This window comes from Nuphar pumila, chromosome 2 (assembly GCF_984573655.1).
Source record: "Nuphar pumila chromosome 2, dmNupPumi1.hap1.1, whole genome shotgun sequence".
Lineage (NCBI taxonomy): Eukaryota > Viridiplantae > Streptophyta > Magnoliopsida > Nymphaeales > Nymphaeaceae > Nuphar > Nuphar pumila.
The window spans coordinates 15309859-15337049 of record NC_143250.1 but is presented as its reverse complement, the minus strand read 5'-3'; the positions used below and the strand labels follow the sequence as shown (position 1 = coordinate 15337049).

At 35.3% G+C, this 27191-nt stretch overlaps 1 protein-coding gene across 2 annotated transcripts; it reads left to right on the top strand.

Annotated features, from left to right (window-relative positions):
• Nucleotides 1-509: 509 nt before the first annotated feature.
• On the top strand, nucleotides 510-7269 carry LOC149844852 (protein CYTOSOLIC ABA RECEPTOR KINASE 4-like). Of its 2 annotated transcripts, XM_089997362.1 has the most exons (8): nucleotides 510-578; nucleotides 966-1144; nucleotides 3594-3844; nucleotides 4102-4228; nucleotides 4611-4884; nucleotides 5748-5880; nucleotides 5980-6066; nucleotides 6974-7269. In XM_089997362.1, the coding sequence occupies exons 2-8, from the start codon at nucleotides 1009-1011 to the stop codon at nucleotides 7097-7099; spliced, it is 1134 nt and encodes a 377-aa protein (XP_089853488.1). In that variant the 5' UTR covers nucleotides 510-578; nucleotides 966-1008; the 3' UTR covers nucleotides 7100-7269. The 2 variants fall into 2 exon arrangements, with proteins under 2 accessions (XP_089853488.1, XP_089853489.1); XM_089997363.1 differs by lacking the exons at nucleotides 5748-5880; nucleotides 5980-6066; nucleotides 6974-7269 and having other exon boundaries at nucleotides 4611-4888.
• The last annotated feature ends 19922 nt before the right edge of the window (nucleotides 7270-27191 follow it).

The following is a 27191-nucleotide window of genomic DNA, read 5'->3' as shown; positions in this document are numbered from 1 at the left end:
ACCTATATATATCCAATACAAGAGAGACAGTGATTGATGTTTTGATTCTGTCTGGTTGGACGGTTTTGAAAGGGGTTTTTTGAGAATTTAAAGTGCACTTTTCACTTGTTAGAGGGGAATGGCTAAAAAGGGTTAGAAAACCAAGCTTACCGTGAATAGGGTTTTTTATTTTATTTTAGATGCTTGGTTTTATAGAGACGGACTTTCAAATCATCTAATTACTATATATATAAAAAATCTTTTAAGGCTTGAAAATAAAAGGAAATCACATTCATTGATCCAATCCAATATTAGATTCCAATCAAATGGACCACGACTGTGCATCTACGGGTTAGATAACCTATAAAAATCTCAATTCATGATAGTTTACATATTTTGCTGGTTTCTATATATATACGAGAGAGAGAGAGAGAGAGGAAACATGGTAAGGACGTGGCGAGTGGTTCCTCCTGAAAAAATGGTTTTGAGGGTTGTACCGTAGAGCGTGCATGCACGTAACAACTCGTTTGTTTTTCCCATAAACCATCCTGCACGCCAATCCCACTCATTCCTATTGGTCAATCTTGGACGTTTTGGAGGTACGCCTGTCCTCTGAGGCTCCCCTTCTCTCACCCTCATTGGCGCTTTCCTCTCTCTCTTTCTCTCATCTTCGTTAGATATGTGAAATGCAAGGATCTTGTGCCTTCCTCTGTTGTATGGTGTCTTCTTTTTCTTTGTAAAATATGATTTGCTTTGTAGATCTTCAGCGGAAAATCAAATACCATTTGAATTGTTTTTCTTCAATGTTGTTTTAGGTGTTTGAATGTACAATTGACAAAACATAGCATTCCATTGTATTGAAATTTTTTCTTGAAAGAATTTTCTGTTTTGATTGCATAGTTCACCATTTGTTTTCTGCCATATTTGTTTAAGGTTGGTCTCTTGTGCTGTTAAGGAGATTTTGACTATCTACGTGGTTGTTTTAGGCTGAGCTCGATCCGGTTGGTCTAACAATATGGCAACCTCTGCATGAGATTAGCAGCCCGAGTTTGTTGGTTTGGTACATCCAGAGACTTCAAGATGTTCTGCTGTGCAGGTGCAGAGGAAGAGTTTCATGGCCAACCGGTCAGCCAATACTCAGCCCCACCAAACGGCAGACCATATGGTAAACTTTTATACACATAACCATTTTCAGTGGGAAAATAATATATTGATAATCAATCTTATAGTTGATCACTGATACCAATCGTGGGACGTCGCCCACATGAATGATGTATCTGAAGTTTTCCCTTTTTTTATGTAGATGAATTTCCCCATTTGAGTTCATCTATTGGATCACATATGCAAACAAAGAGAGTCCATCTGGACCTGCTTCAACCAACCTGATAGTTGGTGCCATGCAACTCCCAAGAAACATCCCTTGCATTAGCTTCTTAATCAGACTTTTTTCTCCATTATTTCCAAATCTTTCTTTTTTGTGTCAATTCTCCACAAGGGTATGTTTATACTGGTGGAAGTGGGTGGCAATGCAATCCAATTCCATGAAAATTCTCCTTTCCCTTGTATTTTTATACAAGAATAATAATGAAATTGTTGATTTCAGCTCTACCCAATTCGACGAATCCCAACACACCTTTAAGAAAAGCTCGGATGCTCCACATATTATGACAATACCGAACATCCTAATCATCATCACCATCAAGTCTTATGACAATATTTGCTTTAAAACTTGGTTAAAATATCATGATAATGTTGTGATAATTGGAATTACTTATTGCAAAGAAACGCATGGTTTGATGTATTAATTCAGGCATGGTATCAGAATAACATGATATTTGTCACAATATGCAAACAAGAAGGCACATTCCAAATCTATTAGTATGGCCGACATTCTAATACAGAGCTAAATCTGTTTAAGCAGGGGCCACCTTTGGTTGGGACCAGACGAAATGGTTTACCCTTAGAATCCAAACTTCTTCAACTCTTGAGTGTCTGTTTGTTGTTTAGCAATATCTGGGATAGGGCAGGGCTGTAACAATTACTTAGAGGTGTGTGATATCCCAGATCAATAGACCCTTGGACAATCTAGGATTATCTGAGAGCTTCCAAACTCCCCATAGCATGAATCTCTTGGAGACGTGAATGAAGTTCCTCCCCTCTATGAAAATTAGATATTCATTCAAAATTCTTAAAAGTTATGTTTAGTTGAAGCATTCATTTCATGCATATTTTGTAGAGATATAGGATGAGAACCATTGAAATTTGAATTGCTAGATCTGACATGGTCGGATCTAACATAATCAGGCTTGGGTGGGGATTGAGGTCCAGATGTGTACGCTGTCCAAATCCACTAGCTTCATATACTTCATCTGAATCTACATATGAAAAATTCCATCAAATTTGGTTCCTTTCATCTTTATCATATTTGAGGTTTAATTACAAAAACTTACTAAATCTTGTTGTTTATCAATGTGGAATGGATATTGGTTTACTGAACCCAAACGGTTGATTGCGAGATGAATTGGCAATACTGATATTTCTGAAAACAAGATTGGTTCATCTTTTCAGCAATGTGGTTCTCTAAACATATCAAATGTCGAGTATAATACTTGGTAGAATACAGGCACTGATAATATATAAAAAAATTGTAATTGACCAGTATATAGGCATAATCAATCTGTGAGATTTCCTCTAACAACTGATGCCATGAAGAAGGCCTATTCTGCTGCCTAGTTGATGTACTGTTCTTGAAGGAGAATATCTTTGGGTATCATTTTATCTGGATAAGGAGTCTGTTGTATGGAAGCAACTTTTCTAATTTTATTTGTGTTATTTAACGAGATGGGGCCCAGGAGATATTGGTGCCGTGCCATATGGCCCACCACCAAGTGGTTAACCCCCTCAGCTGTGCTCTTTGCCCACCAGAGAGCCTTCTGCTTCAGCCTTAAGGCAAGGCCCTGAGTATGGAACTCTTTGACGTCCTTCAATTTGAAGGTCTTGGGCCAACCCACCTAGCTAAGTGTGCAAAGCCCTTGTGGGTCAAACAATTTTTCTTCTTAGATTATTCTAGATCGAATTGGAATTCCAAAGCCAACATCCTGAACATGGAAATCCAATTCAATAATTGTTTTACAAGATCCAGACCATTTAATTCCTACCTATTTGAGTGGGAAATTAAATCTTGGAACTTTGACAAGTTTAGGAACTTTTGGGAAGCAATTTCTAGATACTGAATCAATCAAAATACAAGAATCTAGAGTTGGCATGGTATTGCAATTCCAAAATTGGAATTCTTGGAAACAATACATATTGTAGACTAAATAATATCACAAAAACAATAAATATCAGAAAAATTAGACTCTCGTAGTTCTTACACTAGCCACTTTTCTTTATTAACTGATTCACAAAAACCTTCTACTTAACATCAACTGAAGCCATAGGTTATTGGTTAGCAGTGCAGCCTGTGCTTTTTTAATGTTTAGCTAGAGTTATTTGCACTTGGTGAACGGTTCCAAGGGTCTTATTTTAGCTACCTCTGGTGAATAATGGCATGTTATTCCTTTTTTTCTGAGTGCTGTAATATGCTTGCGTATGAAAACTTGGATTTTATCCAGGCAACGACAGAGAGTCAAGGAATCCTAATGCGGTTCGGAGTGCGCCACAGAAAATCCTACCCATTGAAACACCAGCCTTGACATTGGAAGAGTTGAAGAGAATGACTGGCAATTTCGGAGATAAGGCTTTAATTGGAGAGGGATCATACGGCCGGGTATTCCATGGAACTCTAAAAGATGGTCACGCAGCTGCAATAAAGAAATTGGATCCCAGCACCTCACAGGAGCCAGATTCTGATTTTGCAGCACAGGTGAGATTTTGGTGGTTGCTGATCACAGGGATATTCTATATTAGTCCTTCACTGTATCCCTTTATGTAGTATTCATAGTAGAAAACTCTAAGAAAGTAGCATTAACCCAAGTATCTTTTATGACCCTTTCTGTATTGCATTGGAAAAATATAATCCATGAGCCATGATAAACTTTCTTCTTTTCTTTCTTTTTTATTTCTCTATCCTTATCGTGATTATGATAAGCATGTTGTCTGCATTTGTTCTTTTTTTTTCAGCTATCAGCGGTCTCTAGACTCAAGAATGAGCACTTTGTTGAGTTGTTGGGGTACTGTTTGGAGGCAGATAACCGGATTTTGGTGTATGAGTTTGCAATGATGGGATCACTACATGATGTGTTGCATGGTACATATAGCACGAAGTTATTCACTGACCATCTTCTTGATGACATGGTGACCAAGTAAATGCAATGGCATATAAATATCATGTGAAATAATAACGAATATCAAAGTTTTGATTTTGGTGCATCAGTGTGTGTATAGTATAAAGAGGAGAGAGAGAGAGAGAGTTTTTATCAGTGATTTTTTAATAGGTCAACAATGTAATACTTCAAAAAATTGAAATTAAACAGACTTTAAGTGTTACTAAGAACATTTAAACATAGGGGCTAACAATGCACTATTAAATTGCCTGTTGCTTTCCAAATAATGCATTTCTGGTCTCTATGCTTGATAGTGGTATAAATCCCCATATGTCATAATCCTCATATATCATGGTTCCAACACAGGCAGGAAAGGTGTCCAGGGAGCTGAGCCAGGTCCTGTTCTTGATTGGAACCAGCGAGTGAAGATTGCTTATGGTGCAGCAAAGGGTCTTGAGTATCTCCATGAAAAAGTTCAACCTTCAATTGTCCATCGTGATGTCAGATCCAGCAATGTTCTGTTGTTTGATGATTTTAGTGCCAAGATTGCCGACTTTAATTTGACAAACCAGTCTCCGGATACAGCAGCTCGTCTTCACTCCACTCGTGTTTTGGGGACCTTTGGATATCATGCCCCAGAGTAAGTTGTGTTACTTCTTAAGTGCTCTTAAACATGAGTAATTATGATCAACCAGATGTAACTTACTAATAGGCTTCCTCTCCCATGTTATACTTGATGATTGATAAGATAAATAGCGATCTACAGAAAAGTGGAACACCATAATTCTTTCATCTCTAGCTTTATGGGGCTGAATAAATATTAGAGAAGACAGAAGTCATGCATTGTAACAGGTTTCAACAATTGAAATGTTCAATTTAAATTGTGTTAAACTTACACTGAGACCAGTTCTCTTTTAAAATTTTAATTTAAATACGTGCAATGCAATTTTTCTTCAACATGCTATTTTTTCTCTATTTGATGGAGAGGGCAACCATCTTACAACAATTTGAAGCAGTGAAGCTTTGAGAATCCGTTCATGTGGATGAATGAAACTCTTAAAAGAGTAAATAGACCATTATCATATTTAGCATACTAACTAGTCGACCCCATCAGCTTTTCAGCATTTATTTTAATGTCTTGCTGATAAATCCTTACTGATATTTTCAGCATAGTTTATTTAGTAAAAGACATGGTTTAGAACATGTCATTGTGATGTGTAAAGGTTTTTCAAGAGCTTAAAAAATCAACAGCCCACAATGCACGGGTTCAGATTAATCATGTAAAGGTTGCACCTAAGATTTTCCACTAAATAGTATGATTCAAATGACAATAGTAGATATTTAACCCTCTTAAAACACATTGGATGACTCATCTTGGTTTAAAGTATTACTCGTTTAATATTTCTTCTACTGACATCCCATTTACCAAGCAACAAGATCTTGTTTGGATGAAATCATCTTTTTAGTCCAAGAAATTACTGTGAATTTATATTGCATTTTTAGATATGCAATGACCGGGCAGATTACCCAGAAAAGCGATGTTTACAGTTTTGGTGTCATCCTTCTAGAGCTTCTAACTGGTAGGAAGCCTGTGGATCACACCATGCCTAAAGGGCAACAAAGTCTTGTCACATGGGTATGTTTCTTTAGACCCAATTGTTCCATTACTCATCTGGATCATCTTTGTGAAAAGTGATAGCAATCTACTGGTTCATTTCTATTCTCTACATTGCAGGCTACTCCTAGATTGAGTGAAGACAAAATAAAGCAGTGTGTGGATCCCAAGCTAAACAATGATTTCCCTCCAAAGGCTGTTGCAAAGGTCATTCTGTCCAATCTTTGCTTCATTACCTTTTCTTCTCTAGACAAATGCAATGGAACGACTCCCACACACATTCCATCTTTGGTTAATTGGAAAAGGATGCAATGTCCTGGTGTGGTCAAAGAGCTCAAATCATTGGTACTAGGAATTCTAAATAAGCTGAGCTGCTCATGAGCTATTATGGCTCATGTAGTAGCTTCTTGTGCTTCAAAAACCAAGCTCAATGAGCAGCTCAGGCCTGTTTCCTGAGCTTGACAGTGGAAATGAACCAAACTGAACATGCCTTGTTCATCTCAGTTCATGCTGCCTCAAGCATCCAGAAGATGAAAGTCTAGCCTCTCTCTCTCTCTCTCTCTCTCTCTCTCTCTCTCTCTCTCTCTCTCTCTCTCTCTCTCTCTCTCTCTCTCTCTCTCTCTTAATATGTGTGTGAACATGTGTGCAGGAATATATTTGGTACTGTCAATGGTCCCGTGCTATCTACTAGAAAGCCATCATTGCTTTTTTTGCTTAATCCAACAGACATAAATATAGTTGGTATTATTGAGAAACAAGACTGCCTAGTAGATTCATGACCTTTTTAATATTGTTATTACATGATCAGACCTTGCAGATTTGGTCCATATAGTTGATTTAGTAGAAAACATGTATTAGGCTAGAATACTTAATGTTTAAACAGCTTTTTTTTAAGAAATCTAAAATTAAATGCCTCATTACACCAAAAAATTTACAATAAAAACGGGATTTTATTGAAACAATTTGATCCAAAGCATCTATTGCAGTAAATCATCAATAATAGCCCAAATGGGAGGAACAAAAGAATAAGTCTAACTGAGCTTGTTTATGAACGTATTTGTTGTTTTTCCTTTTTATTCTCTTAAGGTTCTAACTATAGTTGTTTCTCTAGCAGATGGCTGCTGTTGCAGCACTCTGTGTCCAGTACGAAGCCGATTTTCGCCCCAACATGACGATCGTTCTCAAGGCACTACAACCACTCCTTAGTTCCAGGCCTGCAGGACCAGAACATCCCATGTAACAATGTGCAATAGGTTGATTCCAACATTTCACCTAACTCTATTTAAGCTTGTTTCCCCAGCTATATGTTGGCAGTTTATTCTTCATTTCTCCTTTTACAAAATCAAATGTTATCTATGTTTGGCCTAGTTAGCCTATGTTATACTTGGTTTTATGATGAAGTGTTGTAGGCTTCACTCACTATGAAAGAGACAAGTTAAGAAATTGCTTAGCCAGTTGATGAAATAGAGTGATAGCATCTATACCGTAGATTCTTTGCCTATCTGACTCTCTCTCTCTCTCATGGTGACTACCTTAGTTTTAGCATTCTGGACGGTTTAGCGTCTTAAGCCTAACTGTTGATAGCTAGCTTGACTGACCTAGTCAAAGCTTGTCCCTAACCAGTTTTGACTACGGTGACCAGTCAAATGACTATCTCATTTATGTCCTTATAAAAGTTAGGCTAGCTGTTTTGGTCTAGCTTGGGTGCATGGACCATTTGGGTCCAGCTTAGGTTCCTGATAGGGTCTACGTATACCTTGGACGGATCCAGTCAAGGAATCAAGTTTCCTCTGAAACCTTTTCTTTTTTTCCATTATTTTTTCTGTTCCTTTTTTTTTCTGTTCGGGTCTTATCACCCAAGAAAGCTGTTCAAGTTGGACTGCTTTCTTAGTACAAAAAGGTGACTAATTCAATTCAAGAAGTCAGGCTAGTTGTATCCATAGTGACAAACGTTTTTATCGGCAAATTCTCGTTTTTCAAAAACTCGCGAGAAATTGAAAAAAATCCATAAATCTTGCATTTTTTTCAGCAAAATCTAGGCAATAAAAAATTAAATATAAAATATAAAATTTATTTTTTATAAGAAAATATTAATAAAAATTAATTAAAAATAAAAATACATGCTTTTTTTGCGATAAATAGCCGTTTAAAACATAAATATCACGTTGAAATCACGGCATTTATGTTTTTTCATACAGAGGCAACTCAAAACAATTTGTACCTTATGACTCAAAAACCATAAGCAGGGTCCTGTGCCAAGCTTCAGGCCTAGGTTCGAATCCCTCTGCCACATGGGGCTTAAGAGATATCTGGTAGGGGGTCTGCCTAACCCCAGCTTGCCTTAAAAAAAAAACATATTTTTACATTAAAAACACAGTTAATTGTTTGGTCCTTTGCAAGAAAATGATGTTGAATACATCTATGTGGTCAGATTAAGTCGATACAACTTGAACCTATGATTTTCAACTCAACAGTTCCATACATTCATTAGTGCCAAAGATAAACCCGAAAGGCACTGCACTGTTAAACCATCCCCAAATTTGCTTGCCCCCGAAAAAATAAAAAAGCACTACAATAACAACTTTATTAGATAGTTTTCTAAACACAAGCAGTTGTTGAGACCCACTGCTGACAGGATGTATCGTGATGTGCTCAGGTGCAGCAGCACACTAAAAATATACGATCCTCCGTCTTAAGATATTGTCTTGGAAAGGGGAAAGCGAGTTCCTCATCTGACTCCAAAGCATAGTGACAAATATTTTTTAGGCAAAATCTCATTTTTCAAAAACTCGTGAGAAATTGAAAAAAAATCATAAATCTTGTGTTTTTTTGGCAAAATCTCTGTAATAAAAAATAAATTAAAAAATATTTTTATAACAAAATATTAATAAAAAAATTATTTTGCTTATAAAAATACACTGTTTTTACACGATAAATAGCCATTTTGAAACATAAATATCACGTTTAAATCATGGTATTTGTGTTTTTTCATAAATCTCACGAAATTTTGAAAGTCTCGCGAGAAATTGCTGTTTTAGACTTTCAGGCAATTTCTCGCGATATTTGTCACTATGCTCTAAAGTGCTCATAAAACGGGAGAGCATTCCAGCCTCTAAATCTATGCTGCCATCCCCATGCCTCTCTTATATCTTGGTAGCTGCACCACTCGGCACAGTGAGTCTCTTTCCCACCCAAAATCAATTTCATATATCTCATACCTAGGGGAGCTTCCCACTACAATGATGTTAGGGTCAAACATGCTGGTTCCATTTATGACTGGTATTCTTCACCCACCATTCTACTTACTCCCGTACCGGGGTGGTTCAAGCCTCGAATGGCTTCGACCATCATTAGACCAACTCGTTTGATCAGCTGGGAGGTTCCTGGCCCTAGTCACAGACCGCCACATGAGTACGGTTAGTGCTTGGAGTGACAAGACCTTGTTTACCTCTATCATGGGTCTTTGGTTGGCCTTACCCTTGACTCGTGCCCAGGGGCGTAGCTAGGATTCATGTGACAGGGGGGGCAAACAGGGGTGTAGGGAAAAAAAACTGGTTTGATAGTTGGGGGTTCGGGGGCAGCGCCCCAGAAAAAAAATTTTGAGATAAAATAAAAAATGGCTACAATTATTAATAAAAATCTATTTTATATGGACAAATCAAACTATTTGCTGCAGTCAGGGCTGGGCTAGGACTGGGCTAAAAAAACTGATAAAAATCTATTTCATATGGAATCAGGGCTGGGCTAGGACTAGGCTTTTACAAAAAAAAAAAATAACTGTTTCTGGAGGCAGGACTGGGCTACAGCCCAGTCCTGCCCCCCCCTAGCTCCGCCTATGCTCGTGCCACAGCTTCCCTGGTGAAGCTGAAGATTCGGACCACGAGTGCTGGTGGCGAGAACTGCTCCATATCCTCTTTGAAGGCAAGGAATCAGATCTGACATGCTTCCTGGTGAATGGTTGGGCGCTTGGTCAATGGTGATAGGGATACGGTTTAACTTGAAGAACTGAGCTGCGACCAAGACTTGAAGAAGTGCCATAAGGACTTGTCATCACCCATGACATGGTTCATGGAGCAGCCTATAAAAACTCTATCCACCAACTCTGTCACCTAAATTAAAAGTTAATGGGATGAATATCAACCAAACCTAGTTTAGATCATAAATAGCTTTTTTTCATCAAATGACCGTACCATACATACCATACAGTAAAAATTATTGGTTTTCCTAAAAACCTTACAATTTGCTAAAATCTACCCAATGACTAAAACCGCAAATAGCCAACTTTGTTAGAACCCTTTTACCTTCGCATGTGTGAAACTCACAAAGTTTGCACGATATATCTCTCCGCTCGTTGGCTATTGCAAACTCCCACTTAAAAGGAGGCCTGCATGTTTTTTTAGACCTCATGAAGTGCGTAAAAAATTATGTTATTTATATGATTTTCTCGGTTAATCATAAAACCACAAATACCTTAGTAAAATTGCATAGTTTATACCAAAGTCCTAGGAAACCATGTGAACCTCCTTTCTCCTTTCTTTAACCCTCACTTAAATGTATGTCTGCACATATTTTTTGTTTTCATGAAGTGCGCAAAAAAAATTTGTAAACCTCTTTATGATCGTATCTTTGCAAATACCTTAGTAAAATCACATATATTTAGTAAACATAAAATATGTTTTTCATGTTTACAGTTTTTTGTAGTATAAAAATAATTATCTGCACCTTAAGGTTATTTTTGCATTTTCTGGGGTTTCTTTGTGGTCTCCAACTTGCTTGCTCTTTTGTAAAAAAAAATATGATTACTTTTTTGACAACCATTTTTTGTCACACTTTTTTGGCGATTCATCGGCAACACTTTATCATTGCATTCTGACGAGGTTGCCGCCCCAGTTAGGTCGAAAGGTGAGTTTCGTACAAACAATATATATGCATATTATTTTATTTTTATTTCAAACTTTTTTGTTTTTTTGTAGAAATGAGCATCATCTAGGCCCATGCGTATTTGTGTGTGGTTGTTTGCATGTCTTATGTTTTATTTAATATTTTTTACATGATTTATCATTTAGGGTTTACTATGTTTAGGTTTTTTTATTAATATATATATATATATATATATATATATATATATATATATGTGTGTGTGTGTGTGTGTGTGTGTGTGTTGTAGATTATTTATGTGTTTGCTTGTCTTTCTTTATATTTATGTAATCTTTTTAATAAATTGCTTCAATGTTTTATATATTCTATATATATCTTAGGTAGTTTGTGATGAATACTTATAAATCATATCAAAAACATCATAGCAAAAAGTTGTTCAAACCCCCATTCCCAGCTCCAAACAAAGAAGCAATTGTGGTGCACAAAATACTTATAAAGGTTAGTAAAGAAAGTCAAAATAAGCCAAAAGAGTATGAATTTTATGAATATATTTTGATAAAAAATAACATAAGTGTTAGGTTTATGTATGTGTTTGTTTGTTTGTTATGTTTGTATGTATACTCAAATGAATTTAACATGAATGTATCATATTCAGCATTTAGCAAGATTCATAAAGAAAAACCCACAATCGAGACATAAAAAATAATACAATTAGACAAAAACCATTTACCTTACCTCTTATTTTTTTGTGAGTTTGAAAACCTATGTTTTTGTTGTTTTACTATCGTCTAACTTGTAGCCATTAATTGGTCACATCAAATACTCACAACTAAAGGGCAAGAAGAGGAGACTACTAGATGTATGGATGTTGATGACAATATCCCTATGTTTGGTTTGAAGCTGACAAAGTATCTGTTGGACAATGTTGCATGCGTAGCAAAGATAAATTTGAGGTACTCAAAGCGACCTTAAACTCAATTTATGTTGCAGGTTTTATTTTTGTCAACTAGGGCAATAAGCACTGGGTTCTTTGAAAAATGGGTCCGAAGGTGAAAGAGTTCAAGTTGTATAATTCAATTCGTAATACAACTTGCGCATATAAAAATATCTACAACATAGTAAGTTAAGATTACTTATTTAAACATGATCTTATTGCTCTCTCATGCTCGGTAGGTTTAATGTTTTATTGCATGTTAAATTTTTTATAACATGGATGGACTACAATTATTACTTTGAGTAGATGGTCTCACTTGTGGATGCTATTCTTTAGCAAAAAAAATGAGTAGTTATTTTGCTTATATATGTGTTAGTCAATTAATATTTTGTACATATTGTTTACTTGGAATATGATTATTACATATATGACTGTGGTATATTTGTCTTTTTATACATGCAATACTTGGGCAGAAACAAGGAATTAGCATTTACCCATATATGTGTTTATGTCATTGTTTGTAATATTTATGGGAATATGTTATATTAGTTTTTTGCTAATAATCTTTTTCTCATAATTATGTTACAATCTATAGGAATTGTTTGATCTTATTCGATAACAAAATAAAAAAGAATGCTAAGGCAAATAACAAAAAAAGACTGCAACAAAAAACAACGCATATAAAAAGGTGGAGACTGCGGCAACGGATGCTACGGAGATAGATGTTGTGGAACTATAGGCAATTATGGGGATTATATGTTGATCAATATTATAATTTATAGATTGTCAAATTTTATGGATATAAATTATGAGTTTAAATATATTCTTTAAATGTTTCATGTTTAACTGTGCCAAAATTTATATATGATTGAATTTTTTATGTTTAATGAGTTTAAATTTGTTAAACTTTATGAATTATCAAACTTTAAGGATGCAAATTATAAGTTTTGTTATTGTTCTTTAAATATTTTAGGTTTAATGTTCTGCATATTTTTTATATTTATAAAGGATATGTAGAAAACATAGAAATTTATCATAATCATCATTGTTCACATATATTTATCATTGGTCGCAAAAAAAATTATGAAAGTCTTAAAATTATTTATGTTCACAAAATCACATATTTTAGGTTGAAATTGTATATGAGAAAAATGGTTATTTAGTATTGCAAATGAGTCAAATTTCTTTTAAATCGCATATATTTGTCATTGTATGTAATAATTTATTGCAGAGTTCTGCATGATCACAACTCATTGTTCGCAAAACTTTGTATGTTTGCAAAACATAAGAAATTAACATAATCATCATTGTTTGCATAGATTTATCATTGTTTGCAAAAGTCCTGAAATTCCTTATGTTTGCAAAATTGCATATCTTAGGTTGAAATCGCTTATAAGAAAAAACATTTATTTTGTGTTGAATATGTATTGAATTTTTTTCAATCGCATATATTTATCATTGTTTGCAATAATTTATTGTAGAGTTTTTCATGATCGCAACTCTTTGTTCGCAAAATTCATGAAATTCTTTATGTTCGCAAAATTGTTTTGTGGAGTTTTGCATCCTGACATTATCTTTATTGAAAAATCGCATATCTTGTATTGAAATCATATATGAGAAAAAAACACTTATTTTGTATTGTGAATGTCCCAAATTTCTTTTATTTTTACATCGCATATATTTTTCAATATTCTTAAGAATTTGTTGCAGATTTTTGCATGATTGCTTATTTGTTGCAGATTTTTCAAAAATCACAAGACTTGATTATGATTCTCAATAATTATTTGCAGAGTTCCCTAAAATTGCAAATCCATAATTTTTTGTTATAATTCACTTATTATATTTCAACAGACATTTTATAACTCATTTTTTTATTCAATACCAACTCTGGCATTGATTCATTCATTCATTCACCTCTAAATGAATACACTTATACATGCATTCATTAAAAAATAAACATGCTCATACATACATACATTTATTCATTAAAAACAAACTAGTTTATACATTCATTTATTTCATTCATTCAAAATGAATCTCCTTATTCATTTCATTCATTCATTCTAAAATAAACTTGCTCTTTCATATATTTATTTTTTTGCATTCAATATGAACCAACTCTTACATTTATTCATTTATTCATCAACAAATAAACATGGTTATGTATACATTCATTAAAAATTAAACCTGCTCATATATACATACATTCATTTATTCAAAAATGAACATGCTCATATATATATTCAATCATTAAATAAAAAATGCATATACTTATACTATATTCATTTATTTAAAAATGAACTAGTTTATACATTTATTCATTTCATTCATTCTAAATGAACCTGCTCATTCATTTTATTGCATTCTACTTATTCATTATAAAATGAATATACTCTTACATACATTCATTTTTTTATTCAATATAAACCATCTCTGACATTTATTTATTCATTTATTCATTCATTCATCATCAAATGAACATGCTTATGCATACATTCATAAAAAAATAAACCAGCTCATATATTCATTCATTCATTTATTAAAAATTAATCTCCTCAATCATACATTCAAAAATGAATATATGCATATGTGCATTCATTCATTCATTTAAAAATGAACAAATTCATACATTCATTCATTATAAATGAACATGCTTATTTGTTTCATTTTATTTACTTATATGCTCATTCATTCTAAAATAAACATGCTCTTACATACATTCATTTTTTTTATTCAATATTAACCAACTCTGACATTCATTTATTCATTCATTCACCACTAAATGAACATGTTTATGCGTACATTTATTCAAAAATGAACTTGCTCATACATATATTCATTCATTTATTAAAAAATGAGCATACTCATACATACAAACATTCATTAAAAAAATGAACCTGTAGCAGCTACATCCTCATCATCATTGGCAAGTACCATGAAGGACAAGCTGATGTCATCATCATGCCAATCTTCAAGTTTAGAGAAGAATAGGATGGGGCAATCCTTTGTCCTATTCTTTATTGTTAGCAAAACTGTTTTGCTAACTGCGTCAGGGTGACCGGTTGATTGTTGAACATAGTCAAATTGTCAGACCACTCAATTGGCTATTTAGCACTCAACTTCATTTATGTTGTGCAACCAAATGTCCATCCTCGTGATGGTCTTTGCTTACACAACCTATATTCTTATTCTCTTCTTTCTGATCAGTGTCTTTGTAAGGGCACCATTTTACCTACATAATGAGCATCCATTCATAGTTAGTCCTATATTTCATTGCTTAAAAACAAGTATGAAATATTATCCAAATACTTACACTTTTCCTGGTCATTGTTCGCAATCATTTTGAGTAATGGGCTTTGTCCATGTGATGATCAGATGCTCTTCGATCAGTCCCCTCTTTGTTGCTTGACTCCATATTACAAAACATGAAAATTTAAGAAGAATATGACATCTAAGAGGCTTTCCAATAGATATGTACTCCCATGTCCAAACCTGCAGGGATTCATATAAGGATTAACACACAAAATATTACATAAAAAATGCTAAATAATATTTTAGTTTAAATCAATAATTTAGGTATAAATGAAGAGATAACTACCTCCAACAATACCAACATGTCGGTGATGTTCATTCTTTCAATTATTGTGCTACTCAGACCTGCATAGAGGTGTGCAAATGAAATAACTCTCCTCCCCATGCATATTGCTCGATGTGATTCAAGTCTCTAAGTAGTTCAATATACGAACTATGGATCGACTTTCCACCACTGTGGATGAATACGCATGTGCCAAAGAAGTAGAGCAAGAATACTATTAGTTTCTTATCCAAGATATTACTGGTATTATCCTTCTCTCCAACACACGATAGTTTCTCCTTTATTCTCCTCACCCTGTTGGGATTAAAGTGACTCTTCAACTGTGATATATTTAGTCATTCTCCTAGGAATGCATCATCCTTTGCACCCAAATAAATATTACATGTGCTTAAAATTTTCCCACCAATGTTTACTCACTGGTTCCCAACGTGATAGTCATCTCAATATCTTTGAATTGGAATGCGTTGATTGCCATATTTCAAAACTATATAATAACCTTTATGAGAGGGTGGCTAATTTTTTATGGTGTGATCTCCAAGAATTTTTTAAAATGCATATGATCAAGCATGTGCTTCATATTATCTGATAGAGATAGGAACCATTGTCATGCTTAAAACCTGTAGAACTAGAGTATATGACATATACTATCACTCTCCTCACCTTGCGGATCATATAGTATATATATGACAATTTAATAAATGATTGAATGTAAAATAAAAAATAATTGCAAACATCTTAAAAACATTTATATACAAAATAATAAATGACCAAAGTACTTATCTACAGACCTTCTTCCCTGCTTCGATCTCTTCCTTAGAGCTTACATTTTCTTCTATGCATCCTCCCCTTGATAAACTACCTCATTTCCTTTTTACAAAGTTTCTGCTCCCCTTGTTGATGGGCCTCCTCCCCTTTTTGCAGAGTTTCTCCACTCCTTGCTGAGGTGCCTCCTCTTATTTCCCTTGCTGAGATGCCTCCTTCAACCCTCTATTATCCATATTCTTCGTGGTTGCATCTTCAGCTTCATCTATCCAACCATTGAGGTTAGCAACAACCTCAGAGTGAGCACATAGGCCAAACTTCTTGTTTGTTGAGTCTCCCTCTACCGCTCCCTCCTTAGATGCTTCCAAGATGGGAGACATGATTGTGACAACAAACTCTTCATCCTTTTTTACATATTTTGCTTAAGTTTTTTGCCACTCCTAATGGAGCAACACAAAACATCCAATAATTTAGCCAATATTTTAGGTATTTTGTGTTGCTCTGTTGAGGGTGGCTCATAACTGAACTTGCATTTTTGTTGTAAATATTAGACAACTAGTATTTTGGCCACTAAGTAGGCTCCCTCTCTATCCATATGTCAAGCTAATTTTATACATCATCGTACATAGAATGACCTAGTACATAGTTTTTCTTCTTTGAAATTTCTTGTTGTGCTCCAACACTTGCAGATGATGTGAGTGTGGATCCCTCAGACACAGACTTCTCAATTTCCATACTGTGCCAAACTCAACACTAAGAAGCACTAGGAAAAAAATTAACCTTTGACATTAAATTATATACAATACTAAAAAGCATAAAATTTATTCATCAATGAGAATACATAATTAATTGTAGTTGTCATTACTATACCAACAACACCACTACATACAAAACAACTCAAAGAAAATTAAGCAATGAACAAACTAAAAACATGAGCCTCAAGCCTCTAGGATTTAGAAGATAAAAGTAATCATAGTGAGCAAACAATGTTTATATGTAGTCTAAAAAAGCTAAACTAAAAAACATGCTTAAAAAGCATGAAAAATGTTTAATTGTATCATATAAGAAAAAAATATTTGCATTGTCTCTAGGATTTAGAAGATGAAAGTGCTCATAGTCATCACCAAGGTGTGGCTAATTTGTTGTCTCATTGTATAAGCAAGAGCCTCAAGCTATTAAACCAAGCAGTTAAACCACTATTCAATTATGCCAATAAAACCCAACATTTAGGAAGGTAAACTAATATAGCTATAGTTTTTTATATTTTTTAAAATATTGATTGTAGGCATATTTTTGTATGAAGGATAAAGAGAGGTACAAGAGAGGAGATGCAACAACTTAAGGAAAAAGGTTATTGGAAAACTTATCTGAAATATTATGCTTACTAGAAAAACTCATTGTTAAGAACATGCTTACCGAAAAACTCATTGTCGATGAATCAGAAAAACTCAATGATGAAGTACAGCCGATGAATTGTCAGAAAAAAGTGGCCAAAAATAATTGTCAAAAAAGTTGAAGGATTTTTTGTGCGAAAGGTAAAAAAGAGGACCACCAGTTGGGGACCATAAAAAAATCCTAGAAAATACCCTTAGGGTATGGACAATCACTTTTTATACCCTCAAAGTGTCGCATTTATTCTAGTAAAAAAATTGCAAACATAAAAGAATATTATGAATTTAGATATTGATGCAGAGCAGGCTGTACCAGAGCAGGTTGAACCGCGTGACCCTAGCACGGCCAAAGAACCCGACCCACCACAAGGAATAGACGATCAGATCCAGCAACAGGATCCGATCACATGTGAGGGGACCCGATGCAGGGATGTAATACACACCTATTCTAGAAGAGGGAAGACCCGGTTCCAAATTGAAACTGTCTTGGGTCCGGATCCGGACCCAAGACCCGGATCCCATGATTAGCTTTAAAAACCCTGCCTAGGGTTGAGTGAGGGAGCTTTTGGGTTTTGAAGAATAACCGCAGTTTCTTTCCAACAACATTCCTTTTCTTTTTCCAGTCATTTTCTTTGTTTCCCTGTTACTGTCAGTATTTGTCTTTACCTTTCATTTTATTAAGTACTTTTGTTATTGAGATTGAAATAAAAGGAATCCAGCCTCATTGTCGTGGTTGGGCATTGTTACTCCAGCCTGTTCAGTGCACAATCGTGTGGGTATTACCTTTCACAGCCACTGTTTGCAAACGTAAGGGCTGAAGACTGCATCACGTGGTTGTGCCTTCACTACCTCTGGCAACACGCGTGAAGACTGCATCAGATATGCGGTTAAAGAAAGGAAAAAGGAGGTTTACACAATATCCAATGACATTTTGGTAAAAAATATGTGATTTTACTAAGATATTTGTGAAGTTACGATCATAAGGATGTTCACAAAACTTGTTTTTGCATGCTTCGTGAATACTGCAAAAAAAATATGTACCAGCATACATTTAAGTGAGGGTTAGAGAAAGTTGGTTTGCATTGTTTCCTACAACTCTGGCATAAAATATGTGATTTTACCAAGGTATTTACAATTTTATGATTAACATAGAAGACCACATAAATTACATAATTTTTTGCGTGCTTTATGAGGTCCGAAAAACAAATTATGTGAACCTTCTTTTATGTGAGAGTTTGCAATACACGATGAGCAGAGCGATATATTGCACGAACTTCATGAGTTTCACACATGCGAAGGGTAGAAGGTCCTAACAAAGTTGGCTATTTACGCTTTTGGTCATTTGGTGGATTTTAGCAAATTGTGGGGTTTTAAGAAAACACATCATTTTTACCGCACAATGCGCTCATTTTTCATTTTTTCTATTTTTTTAGTTAGGCTTGGGGTTGCAGGGATCTAGGGATCTCTTAATTGATCTTTTTATGCCTCGAACCAATCACATGACCGCATTCTATGGGCCATAAAATAGTAGAATGCATGCCCCACACAAATTCTTGTCATATGATTGACAGAGACACACAAAAGATCAATTAAGATGTCCTTGGATCCCAAGTTTTTCACCCAATGAAATTTAAAATAGACCATTGTAGCTGACTTTGTACATATGAAAGCTTGTTTGTCATGTGATTTGAATTTGCAAGTTTGAATCATGGATTCAAACACGTTGACACTTGATAGCACAGAACAGAGACACCATGGAGGTGAGATCAGGTTAAAATATTCAATGCAAACATGCAAACACACAAGAACTCAAAGTTTAACATGGTTCAATTCGATATGAACCTACATCCATGTCAAAGGCTCTCATGCACTCTCTTAACCTTTTTTATTCTTTATAATATGCTTTTTATACACTGCCTTCAACCACAATGGTAGTTTACATATTTTAAACTATGGTACTATCTTTACAACCCTTCTTAGGTGGTTCCATGTCAGATGAGATTAGATTTTACCCACATTAGCCGATGTCCTATATTTGGTAGAACTCTTATCACTAAATATGTCACTCATATTTGATGGTAGGTGATTTGGTGAATCATGTAAGTTGTTCTCCCCTTTATCCTTCTTTCTTCTAATAGTCTCCCTCAAGCTCAAGGTTCTTTGACTAACATTGAGCTTGTTACATAAATCTTTAAATCTTGGACTTGGTAACGGCTTAGTTAAAATATCTACCAATTGATCTTTAGATGATACTTTAGTCCTATTTCTTTCTTGGCTAGTTTATCTCTCACAAAGTGTAGGTCAATCTCTATATGCTTGCTTTGATTATGATATAATGGATGAGCTGCTAAATAAGATGCTCCAATATTATCGCACCATATAATGGGGCACTTGCTTTACTAAACTCTGAATTCTTGAAGCAAGTTTTGTACTCATGTAATTTCTAAAGTAGAATAAGCCAATGCCCTATATTCTGCTTTAGTACTTGACTTGGACATAATTGATGGGTGAGCTCCAAGATATCAAGTTGGGTCCAAAAAATATTGCATATCCCCTGTAGACTTTCTATCATCTGGGCATCCAGCCCAATTAGCATCTATGAAAACTGAAATAGACATTTTCTTTAACTAGAGACCATGATCTAATGTACTCTTAAGATATCTGAGAAGTTTTTTAATTATTGACCAGTGCATATCTGTTGGGGCATACATAAACTGGCACACATGATTAATTCCAGATGATATATCAAATCAAGTCATAGTAATATATTGAAGTGCTCCTACTACACTTTTGTACAAACTAGGGTCTTTAAAGTAGAGCAATTATTAATAGGCAAAGCAGAAGATGTGGCCATGGGCATGGAAATAGGTTTTGCACCTTTCATAGACACATAAAAGAAGATCAATGATATATTTTCTCTAGGATAGAAATACCCCTAAAAATTATGCTTCAATACTAAGAAAATAACAAAGAGATCTCATTTTTATTGCAAATTTACAACTACATTTATCAATAACGGGTTGAACCTCTTTTTAAAACTTCTAGTGATTATTATATCATCTACATAAACTAGGACCATCACCATAAAATGAGACATTTTTAAAACAAACAATGAAGTATCTATTTTGGCCCCTTAAAACCACATTCTTTGCAAAAATGAGCTTAGTCTACACTACTAGGCTCTTGGTGCCTTTTTAAGGCCATAAAGAGACTTAACATGACTTAAAATTTTGAAATAATCTATTCCTTCCAACTGATTGTAACCTTTAGTTACTAGTTGTGCTTTATATCATTCAAGAGTACCATTAACCCTTCTTTTATTTTTTAAAATCCATTTGCAACCCAGAACATGTAATTCCTTTTTGGTTGGGACCAATGACTATGTTTGATTCTTGATGAGAGCATCATACTCTAATTTTATAGATACACACCAATTGTGATCTTGACATGCTTCCTTGAAACTAATAGGTTCACTATTTTGGAGGCCCATAACTAAATAGACCATAGGTATGGGATATTTGGAAGTGGTTATATTATAAACTTTTGGTTTCCAAGTTCCATCCTAGTATCTAGTCACCATATGATGAATTTTAGTAGTTTGGGGAATAGGGCCTAGAATTTATGAGCTAGTTGAACTAGGTGTAGTAGTGTCACATAACAACTCTAGTTACCTAGAATCGACATGTCCAAGATTTGGACTGTTTTCATCTGCTAGGTCCTGAATGGTTTCTTGATCAGACATTATGGGTTCCCAGGGATCATGGAGGTCAACAAGTGGAGTATGGGTCAGAGGAGAGGTTATACACACCTGGTTTAGGGGATCTTGAGTCTCTTGGTTTTTGAAAAGTGAGGTTCACTTATAGTTTTGAAAGGAAAATTGCTCTCATCAAAAGTAACATGTTGTGATGTATATATATTTTCCCAGTTTCCAAGTAAAGGCAACAATATCCACGATGTTGTGAAGCATATCCCCAAAACACAAATTTTCCTGATTTGTAATACAGTTTATGTGATTTGTAGGCTCTCAAATTTGGAAAGCATGCACACCCAAACACTTTTAAAAACAAATAACCAGGTCTTTCCATCAACAAAAATTTCATAGGAGATTTAAAATCCAACACTTTAGTAGGTGTGTGATTTATCAAGAAAAATGTTGTACTAAAAACAAATGACCAATAACGAAAAGAAATATTGGCTTATGCCATCATGGACAGCCATGTATCTACAATATGTCGGTGCCTTTGTTCCACATTGTCATTTTGCTCATGTGTATGGAAGCAAGTTACATGATGCCCTATACCATGTTCAGTTAAAAATTTTGAAAGAGCATGAAACTCTCCTCCCCAATCAAAGTGAAATTTTTTTATTTGGTGACCCATAATATTTTCAACATGTTTTTTAAAAGCCTAAAATACTTGAGCGACATCTAATTTTCTTTTGGTTAGATGCATCTAGATGTATTTTGAGTAGGCATCCACATAGGTTACATAATGCCGAAAACCATTTTCACTTATCACAGGGACAGGTCGCCACACATCAAAATATATACTCTCTACAATAACCACATTAGAGAACTTTTCAAAGGGTAAATTCTAAGCTTTACCTCTTTGATATGCCTCACACACATCATAATTTATGTCCTTATAAAAAGGTAAATCATAAAAGTCAAGAGTCTTTTGAACCACTTTTAATGAAGAATAATTCAAACGTTGATGCCACCTCTCCACTGAAGTTTGTTCTCCATGAGGTGCCTCTTTATTCTGTGATTCAAGCTCCAATTTATAACGCCCCTTTTCACTTGTTCCTTGTAGGAGCACTTTCCCTGTACGTTGATCCTTAACAAAGCAATCATGAGGGTGAAATTCAAACATGACATTATTATCAAAAGAAAATTTTTGAACTAATAAAAGATTTCTGGCAATCTTAGGCATGTGCATAATATTTTTAAGTAAAAAACCATTTTGAAGACTAGTGGAACCAATATTTTTAATACCCAAACTTGTTTCATCGTCAATCTTTATTGCATCTGACCCTTGATAATTAACATGAAGAGAGTGATTATTGATGTCATTGGTCACATGACGGATAGCCTCTTAGTCAAGATACCACCACTCATCGTTGTAGCTGACCTTTGACCCAAATTGGTCTGCAAGATTTGCTTGCACAAACATGTTCTTTCTAGGCAAAGGATTAGTATATTGATAACATGATTTTGTTGTATGCCCAGACTTCTCATATATTTGGTAGATCAGTTTTTTTGATCTTTCACCATGGTTATTATTTCTACCATTAAATCTACCTCCATCATGGTTTCGACCTCTAGGCTTATTTGACCCATGGTAGCCACAACCACCACAACCCCTATTGTTATTTTCAAAGTCCTGTATTGATACAATATTGGTAGCAGGGTCAATCTGATTTGATTTGGATTCATCTTCATCATTAAAATGTGCTTCTTGGATCAAGAGGAGACCATGAAGCTGATTTAGAGAAATTGGATCTTGATGTGTTCCAATAAACATCTTGAAAGTCAAATATTTGGCAAGAAGACTCTTGAGTATTTGTATAACCATATCTTCTTCAGGAAAATGGGATTCCCGACAATAGCAAATTGGTGAGATATGGCCCTGGCTCTTTGAAAGAAGGCATCAATGAGTTTGGACCCTTTCTTAAGAGCTTGATTTAAGAACTATCTATAGTCCTCTTTCATTTTGCCTTAGACCCATCGGGTTCTTTGTTGATTTTCTCATTCATTATAGTCTCTATTGACTATTTGTTCTTGCTCAAAATCACTCTCCCAGTGAGTATAGCCCAAGGGATTTGTGAAGGCTCTAACTTATGGTCTGATACTACTTCTTATGATCCTCTGATGTTCATTTATATGGGCTCTTCGAGCTCACACCGTCTGAGTCCTATAGTCTGATGTTCTGGATATGTCATGTCATTCTTAAAGATTTCATATAGACTTGACTCATATTCTTTATCTCTTACTAGTTCCAGGCCTCTGAGTGTGCAGTCCAAGTAAGACTCTCATTCTAAGGTCACAAGGTCTTTATTAAACTAGGCTTGGATCTTCTTCTCCCATTGATCATAATATGTCTCCACTAGGATCTCCTTCTCCCATTGAACTAGTCTATCCAATGAGTGTAACTCGATTGCGTCTGCGAATCTTCTAACCTCAGGTCAGACTTTGGGTTTTATTTTCTAGGAGTTGTCGGTGGATCTACCTCTTGAGTCAACTGGTTGACAAATTGCAGGAGGTATTAAAATGGAAATCCTTCCGAACTTGATTGGTCCAATTATGGAACCTGGATTTTACCTTATATTCTAAACGAAGCAGGTTATATATTCCCCCCCGAAGAGGGTAGTTAGCTACATCTTGTGTTTGGGGGTCCCAATGAGCACCACGTATGTAAGCATGTGCGGCTCGTATCCCCATGTTTGTCAGCATCACTTAGCATTAGAGTTTGATGCGATTGCAAAGACTGAAGTACCCTTTTCTCTATTGGTGCAAAAAAATGATGATTCTAGAAAAGGAGTGGTTGCAAAGACTTAAGTACCCCGAAGATGGTTATTTAAGATCCAGACCCTGCATTGCAGGATTATCCGAGAAAGGAATCCCCCCTGGAGAAGGCCATGAACTTCAACCCTCTCACTCTCTCTCCCTTCTCTTTATGCTTCTGTGCACATCCAGCAGACGATCCTACACTGCTCCATCAAGCACCGATTGACCTGCACACTGACTGTAGCATCGTTCAAATTGATGAGTTATGGAGCCTGATTTAGAGTTTTTGCTCTTACAGAAGGAAGGTCTGGGGGCTCCCCTCAGCGTGGGTAGCATCGTTCAACTTGATGAGTTGTGGAGTCTGATTCAGAGTTTTTGCCCTTACAGGAGGGGGGTTCGAGGGCTCCCCCCGGTGCGGGTTCCTTCGATAGTTTGGGCCTTGTATAAATTTTTTCTTTTATTTCCCTCTTGTAACTATCGAAAAAGAGCAATAAAGTGTTTTGTTTAATCGTGGTGCTCATGTTTCCTTTGGTAGTTTCTTGCTTGAGGTTTTCGTAACACTCTTTTCCATGATTTTTTTGCTTTTTTTTTGCTATGCGATTTTCGTAAATCGCTACTCGATTTGTCATTTTTTTCGCTGCGTAATTTTCATAAATCGCTACTCGATTTAGCGATTTGCCATTTTTTTGCTACGTGATTTTCGTAAATCGCTACTCAATATAGCGATTTACGAAAATCATATAGTGATTTGCCATTTTTTTTTTGCTACGTGATTTTCATAAATCGTTACTCGATATAGCGATTTACGAAACTCATATAGCGATTTGCCATTTTTTTTTTGCTACGTGATTTTCATAAATCGTTACTCGATATAGCGATTTATGAAACTCACATAGCGATTTGCCATTTTTTTTTTGCTACGCGATTTTCATAAATCGTTACTCAATTTTGCAATTTGCCATTTTTTTTGCACGACGTGATTTTCATAAACTGCGATGTCGAACACTGCCCCATTGAGCACGATCTTCGCCATGATCAAGCTGTAGTCGTCAGCCATCCTGATGGCAGTCTTGAGGTTCATGATGGGAAAGTCGGAGGCTGTACTCCATTGTAGGTGTACTGAAGGAAAATTCCGTTGTAGGTGTCCCTCGAAGGCAGAGGAGGAGCCACCACAGTTGGTTGCCTGCTGGACGAGAGCAGCATTCTGGCCACTGCTAGTAGAAAGAGGATGATGATCACCATCGGATTGCTGACTCTTTGCCTTCCTTGATTTCTTCTCTAGACAGAGAGAGATGGTTTTACAATGTTTTACGAAGAAGGAAAAAGAAGAAAATGACAACGAAAAGTTCAAACATACATTTTTGATGGTTCAGGTTCTTTTTGTTGGATCACCAGCTCAGGTTCATTTCGCTATTTAGACCTTGAAGAGTCAACATCATCATTGACTTTCTAGATGGAGGACACATTTGTCTTTTTTTTTTAACCATTTGTTTTTCTTTTTTTGAATGGAGGACATTTTTGTCATTTTCTCAAACCGTCGTTTTATGACAAGAATAGCAATAAAGGGTACTTAAGTGTTTACAACCGCACCAGACTCCGATGCTAAGTGATGTCAACATACACGGGAATATGAGCCCCATGTGCATACATACGTGGCGCTCATTTAGACCCCCGAACACAGACGTGGGATTCCGTGAATCATCGTGGGAGAACATACACCACCCTCTCCATTCTAAGGCATATCGCCTGATCCAGTTTCGATATACAAGTGCATTACCAAAGTAGATCCCCAATCAAGTTAACGTATAGGATAATGATTTGGTTTATTATACTGGTCCTCCAGATCTGATTCACTGAGTGTGTCTGGGTCATGATGTGAAGAGTTCACACATGGTGCCATCAAGTCTAGGATATATTATGTTTCTTGGCTTTTCTAGCTCAAGTCCATGAGTTCATCATCCTCGTGCAACCTCCATGTATGTATATAAGCTTAAGGTGTAGCCACAGTCTCCCCTCTGGGATTACATAACTCAGTTCCTGACCTGGTTCGCTGATGACAATGAGTTTGTCATTAGCATTTGTCAATTTGTCTAATTGTCGTTAGCAATTGTTCGTCTATCGTTAGCTTTTTATTGTTTCTATGAGCTCCAGACCTTCTTAGAGGCTTCTAGAAGGCGAACTTCCATACATTTGCATGTTTTTTTCATTCATCCAGCCATAAATTAAACAATGCATTCATTCCATAGAAATACTTCATTTTTATTCATGAAAAAAAAATAGATCATTCATTCACAGGGACCAACTTAAGGGCCCTTTTTGAGGAATACTAAAAGTCAAAAACACGACAGTCTCCCACCAATTGTAATAATCCAAAGTGATGTTCGGAGCCTCGCAAGCTAGAAAAAGAGCAATATGATCCAAGGAAAAGGACACCACTTTCAATCCATTCAATGTCAACTTTCTAAAACTTGTTTCAAGCAATGTTTTAAAACCTAGTGATTTGTCACTCGGCTCATCCTTGAGTGACTCGTGACTCGGCCAGGTCATGTTAACATTACTTTTTATATAAATACATATATAGTATCTATATTTTATAGCATTTTACCAATATATTATATATAATATACATTATATGATATTTTTATAATATATTTAATGTATAAATTTATTAATACATGTATAATCATATTTTTATATATAATATACATAATATTTATATTATATTTCATATAATATATGTAATTATATATAATATATTATATACATATATTTATGCAAGACTCGACCGAGTTTTGTTAAAGTCGGATCACACCTATTTTTTAATCCGGTGATTGGGCTATTCAGGTTGAGTCACCGAATCAACTCAACGAGTTTTTAAACTATGGTTTCAAGGTCTGAAATTGCCTAAGTACTAAGTATAACCAATTCTACTTAGTAGACTGCATCAACTTTCGTGGAGTACTCGATTCAACTTATCACCATCGCAGCTCTTGCACATTTTCAGGATGCATCAAACCTTTTTCAAACCTTAGGACACACTTCCTAAACAGTGTGAGTCCCTGAACCGTTTTTAAGCCTCAAACTCACCTAAACCCATTTTAGTCCAATCTGGATCCAAAATGCTCTTGTTGTGATTTCTTTAAAAATCAACAAACCTAAAAATAATGTTTCACCTAAACTATACCTAGTCTAGACTTGCAAAATTAACGCTAGTTACCCTTACATGTCCTTAATGTAGTACCTAGAAAAAAATTGAAACATAATTCT

Excerpts from the sequence above, each read along its gene's own strand:
- LOC149844852 (XM_089997362.1), top strand. The coding sequence starts at position 1,009 with ATGAGATTAGCAGCCCGAGTTTGTTGGTTTGGTACATCCAGAGACTTC. Across the intron at positions 3,845-4,101 it reads ATTCTGATTTTGCAGCACAG|CTATCAGCGGTCTCTAGACT; the intron begins GTGAGATTTTGG and ends TTTTTTTTTCAG. Across the intron at positions 6,067-6,973 it reads CTCCAAAGGCTGTTGCAAAG|ATGGCTGCTGTTGCAGCACT; the intron begins GTCATTCTGTCC and ends TTTCTCTAGCAG.